The 6,000-nt window shown below is 39.1% G+C and overlaps 1 protein-coding gene across 2 annotated transcripts in view; it reads right to left on the minus strand.

The window, feature by feature from the left end:
- Positions 1–1,607, minus strand: part of LOC122835809 (polypeptide N-acetylgalactosaminyltransferase 18-like) — a 131,271-nt gene extending 129,664 nt beyond the window's left edge. For both annotated transcript variants that reach the window (XM_044125173.1, XM_044125172.1), the window contains exon 1: positions 1,131–1,607. In XM_044125173.1, coding sequence (XP_043981108.1) covers positions 1,131–1,383 — 253 coding nt within the window. In that variant the 5' untranslated portion in view covers positions 1,384–1,607. The remainder of the gene's footprint in view (positions 1–1,130) is intronic.
- Positions 1,608–6,000: the final 4,393 nt, after the last annotated feature.

Below are 6,000 nucleotides of genomic sequence, written 5' to 3' on the forward strand. Positions count from 1 at the left end.
CAACCTTTCCAGGATCAATTCTTAGCCGCTTTAACAAGTAATTTTCCTCCCTCTAGTCATAATTTGTGGGTAAAGGAAATGTGAGTGAGTCTCCAATAATTAATAAACACCAGACTGTATTTGCTTTGAGTTACGATAGTTTGGCGTGTCTGGGGCTAAAGACACGCCAAACAATAGGGGTAATATGTCATGTTTAATAATACCTTTAAGTGGGCTTTGGACCAAAAGTTAAATAAATAGAAAAAAGTATGTTCACAACATTTTCAGAAAACAATATACAATTTAAAGAAGTTATAGGTGAGTTTTGGTACTGAAAATATTGAAGTTCATAGGTTCAAGTACATTTGAATTCAGGATGGATATTCCTTAAGGGATCTGTGGCAGCCATTCTTTCAGTGGTTCTAATGTTATTCCTGGCTAGTATGGTTTTCCAGCTGGTAAGATTTGTTCCTATCATTCCAAATATCATGTAAGACCACCTTATACTTTCTTGCCTTCAGATGGAAATGCAAACCTGAGTTAATTCATTAAGCTGATTTTCACTTCAGTAAGCAGAGGGGCAAAGTTTCTCCAAGCAGGTAAGATTTTCATTTAAAGCATCATTTTAGACAAATTGGACTTTTGTCAGATTTCAGTTCTTTATGCGACCATTGGCTGGATTTTTCAGAAAGGGGGAAAGGGTAATTGGATGCATTTCCACATCCTTTTAAAAATGTCTGCAGGGGATCATTAACTCGCATTAATATGAAACACTTTTAGGGATATCTGGGCTCTATTGGGATAGTTCTGCTGCAGCCTCTTAAAAATCCCACTTCACACAGTCTTCATAAATTTTGTGATATGAGGGTGTACATTTGCTGCAACCTACAACAGATGCCAGTGACTGTTGACATTTAACAGGCTTCATTTAAGAGTAAAAATTAACATAAGTAGCTCTATAGTAGAACTTGACAAAAAAAAAAACAGCAAAGTTTCCCTTAAGAAGCAAGAACAGACCAAAGTTTCATGTCGAGTTGTTTTTCTAACGTTAATCTAAATGCCGATAAAACTGCTGGCCTCTTTGAAACACCTCCATCTATACACCAGAGCTGCTTCTGACCCGCTCACACCCTCAGCGGAACATCACTGACCTTTGATGTGCTCGTTCACGACGCTCTCCAGACGCTCCAGGCGCTCCATAATCCTCAGCGTTTCCCCTTTGCCGTCCTCCTCCAACTTTCTGTCCGTCTCCCCGCCACCGCCGCCGATCTCCGCAACTTTGCCCCCGGTGTTGGCCACATAGTTGGTGATCCAGCCGACGTACAGCAGGCACACGATGTTGGTCATGCCGCTCAGGATCACGCACGTTGACACCAAAGTTTTAGTTCTCCTTGTGCACAACATCGCGACATCCCTCCACGGGCTCCCTGCGCGCCGGCAGGTGGATCGAGCGGAAGACGCACTCGGGATAAATGTGTCCAAACGCGCAGCTCAGCTCGTCTCCGCGCTCTTCGCTCTCTGCTGCATTGACAGAATGCTCCAACTGCGTTCCGCGGCCGTAATGAAAGTCATCTGACTATATGATTCAGAGAGAGCCCACGCTGTGCAGCCGGAGAGCCACGCTGCGCTCAGCCGCTGCAAAGATGTGAAACACAAGTCAGCAAATCCCCCCCTGTTGCCTCCCGTCGGGCCAATCGCAGCAGAGGAGGCGGGATCTGCTGGCTTCTGCCGGTCCCACTCACAGCTGGAGCTCACAGATGAAGGCGCAGGGGCAGGAGGGTAATGTATGGACGCAGAAATGCAATCGACCCGAGCAGATACGGAACTGCTGGAAGCAGTTCAGACAGAGTACAGTGAGTGAGTTTAAAGGCAACAGGTGGCTTGTGGAAAGAGCAAAAGCACAGGAACGTCTCATTACGCGAACTTATTGTAGAAAAGTTTATTAGTTTCTCTCTTTTACATATTCACTACTGTTGAATGGGAAGCAATAAAATGTCATTGCTAAAGAAGCTGGCCAGTCATAGAGCATGGTAATGGAAAGTTGAGTGGAAGGAAAAATGTGGTAGTTAAAAAAAGGAGTGCATGCAACAAAGAGTATAGCAGCCTTGAGAAGATTGTGTAACAAAGTTTTTTCAAGAGTTTGGGGAAATTCACTTGGTGCACATTGCAGCAGAAGTGCTTCAAGACCCAACTAACACAAGTATCGACATACTTTTCACCAGAAACATATTTAGTCTTATTTAGGAAAATTAAAACAAGTTAAATATATTTTGAATGACAAATGAATATACACAATTTACTTAGTTTTTTTTTAACCTTTTTAGGCTGGTTCTCCACCAATAGCTACTAATTTTGAAATCAACCTTTATAAGTCATTAGGTGCTCTATTTAAAATTCTGGATCTCTACATACTAAATAGCTTACAGTAAAAGCCATCTGCATATTTTCTCCCAGCTTTTATTTAATAGTAGAACCTTCTGATTTAGCACTGATATGCAATCCATTTATACATTTTGAAATACAAAATACAATGCAGGATATTTGAATGAAAAACCGAAAAAAATATTCGGACTTGGACATATAGTTTTGATTTACTTGGGAGAGGCTGATAAAGTTTTTTTTTTTTTTTATTATCTGACAGACAAGCAACAAGACAAGATGTTTTTTCTTTATGTAAACCAATTATCATTCTGTCCTGTCAAACAAAAGTTATGCCTTCATGGCTTCATTAGACAAGGTGTGCCTTCTCATTTGCATCCACAGCTCTCCTTCCTGAGACTTTTCCTGAGCGCACACACACACACCAGCACGCACACACACGCTGACTGTACATTTGTGATCTGACCACCTAAGGAGATTACCTGAGAGCAAGAGCAACTTCAGAGCTTTACACCACTAGCAGATGGATCTTGCAGTTAGGCCCTCCAGGCTGCTGCTTTCATCTTTGTCTTTCATCCGTTGCTCCGCCGATCAGACAGACATCCTCGCAGATTCACACACGTGGCACAGAATCGAAAAACTCGCCATTCACCCAAGAGCGCCCTTGCATATTCCGCCACTTTGCCCAGGGTGTAAATAATGCATTAGATGTGAAATATTAAGGCTCTCTGCGCTTTGCTTTTTTTTTGTTTTGTTTTTTTCAGTCTATTTCTGACCAACAACTGTACAGTTTGTCTGCTCCCACATCAGAGGAAAGTCCAGGGTAGTTAAGTTAATGTCCAATATTCAGCTTCTTTCCTTGCATGCCAAGTTTTTATAGGATATTTTAGAGCAGCACTTATTACATACAAAATATATGAGAAAAAAAGATAACTGAGAAGAAACAACAAATACAACAATAACGGTTTCTCTATTTTCCAGGAGTTAGCCCATATTATTTTAGTATTGTACATGGTTCAGAGAATACAAGCTCAAATGTACAATTCAAAGTAAAGTAGTCAATTATACAAATAAAGAAGATTATTTTAGGACACTGCAGAAGACCAAATACTATAACTCTCTATGTTTTCTATATATTCCATAAAAGGACCCCAAATATTTTGAAATAGCGATAGTTTACCTTTTATAATGAAAGAAATCTTTTCCATTGGTAAGGTTGTGGATATTTCAGTAATCCATTTAATGAATTGTGGTTTACTGGTACTCTTCCATGAGAGCGCTATGACCCTTTTTGCAAGTAGTAAACATAAATCCATGGCAGTAATAATTTTTCTGGACATATGATGTTTGTCAGGATATAAACCTAGGATGAACAATTTGGGGTCAAGAACTAGCTTTATACCTAGTATCGTCTCTAGAGCTTGTTTTACCTCCCTCCAGAATTGTATAACTTTCTTGCATTTCCAGATGCAATGGAAGAATGTTCCTTCTCTTCTCACATCTAATACACAAGTCTGGGATGGCACCATTGTATTTATTAAGTGCTTTTCTGTGCAGCCAATGATATTGCAGTACTTTGAGCTTTGAATGTGACCATTCACCAAAAGCAAGTTCTCCTGTAGATCCTCCCTCCAGGCATTGAGCTTCCATAGAGATGACTCAGAGGATCCCTCCACTAACATGCTATATAGTTTAGAAATAATTCCTTTTCTAAAGCAATCAGTCTTCATTTCAATTTCCAAGGTGGACATCAGAGAGGATGGACTCACATTGATTTTGAGATGATCTAAAATTGCAGATATTTAAAATAATGTTTGCTTGGGATATCATACCTGGCCTTTAACTCTTCAAATGACATCAAAAATCTGCATTCCAGATCTCCTATTGTCTTTAAACCTTTTTCAGCCCATTTCCTAAAGCCAGGATCTGCCCTACCTGGAGGGAAGGATTGGTTACCCCATATTGGACTGAAGCGTGATAGAGAGGAGGAATCACCTAAATACTTCTTGACCTGATACCAAATGATCATATTTCTGACTATAGGGTTTTTGTCTTTTTTCAGCATTTTGACGTTTGCTGAGAAAATGTACTGGGGTAGTGGAGAGGAACAGAACAATTTTCAATAGTCACCCATGGCAAGAGACATTTATCTGTAAAATAATACATCATAATTGAGCTGCCCAGTAGTACCAAAGTGGATTGGGGCACCTGAGGCCTCCTCTATCATACTAGATACAAAAGTGTTTCTGTTATTCCACAGAAAGCGATGAAAATGTTTTTTAGGGCCGTGGCAGGAGGTGGCAATGGAATGTTCTGAAACAAATACAGAAGTTTGGGCATTATGTTGGATTTAAGGACATTGATTCGTGCTATAAGTGACAAAGGTAGGTGATTCCATCTATCCACAGAGGCAGCAATTGAGTCTATCATTGGGTTATAGTTAACTGCAACAATGTCATTTATATGTGGTACTATCCTAATCCCCAAATATGTAAAACAGTCTACCTTTTTGAATTGGAAAGGATTCCCAACACTGTTTCTTTCTTCTGAATTAAGTAACATTAATGAAGACTTATCTTTATTTACTTTATATCCTGATATTTTTCCAAATGTATTTATTAGATCTAACAAGGCTAGAATAGAGTCTTTCAGTTTTTCTAAAAAAAGGATGACGTCATCAGCAAATAAAGCAATTCTATGTTCCTGTTGGCCTATTGTATTAATTAGATGTCTGAGTTATGTTTTATGGGACCGCATAATGGCAAACGGTTCTATTGCTAGAATAAATAATAAAGATAACTCCATTTGTTACTATTTCAGCATAAGGCTCATTGTATAAAAGTTTAACCCATCGACAGAAGTTGTCTTTCAGTATCTCGAATAAATAGGGCCATTCGACTCTATCAAAGGCCTTTTCGGCATCCAATGATAGCAAAGCAGTGTCTGTTTTTTCTTCCATATTATAAATGATATCCAACACTCGTCTCACATTGTGAAATCCCTGTCTTCCTACAATAAACCCATTTTGGTCACAACTAATTATTTCGGGCAATATTCTCTCCAGTCTTCGAGCCAGGACTTTACAAAGAATCTTTAAATCGACATTAAGAAGACTTATTGGTCTTAGATTTTCACATTTGTTGCAAGGTTTGCCAGGTTTAGGTAATAAAGTAATCAGGGCTCCTCTTAGTGAGGCAGGAAGAATTCCCTTTTCAAATGAGTCTAAATACATGTCAAAAGGGGTTGAATTTCTTATAAAATTCTGTTGGCAGCCCATCTGGGGGGCTTTACCTGTTCTCAAGTGATCTATTGCTATAGATATTTCCTCTTTAGTTATAGCTGCACTGAGATCTGTACTCATTAATTCTGAAATATTGGTCATTTGGAGAGATCCTAAGAAAACATTTGCTCTTGTTCCTTGTGCTGTATAGTTTTTCAAAAAGACCTTAAAAACTTCATTGATTTTAACAACTCCTGATTATTTTCAACTGAGGTAATATTTTTCTCATTTTGTAATTGTCGGAGTCGCCAGGCTAATAATTTTCCAGGTTTTTTGATCATAGAACGACTGCTTAAAGACGCAAAAGTTGTGAGGCTGCTTTTCTTAATATCAGAAGTTTTTATGGGTGTTTGGACATAGTG

The sequence above is a fragment of the Gambusia affinis genome, linkage group LG08 (assembly GCF_019740435.1).
Source record: "Gambusia affinis linkage group LG08, SWU_Gaff_1.0, whole genome shotgun sequence".
NCBI lineage: Eukaryota > Metazoa > Chordata > Actinopteri > Cyprinodontiformes > Poeciliidae > Gambusia > Gambusia affinis.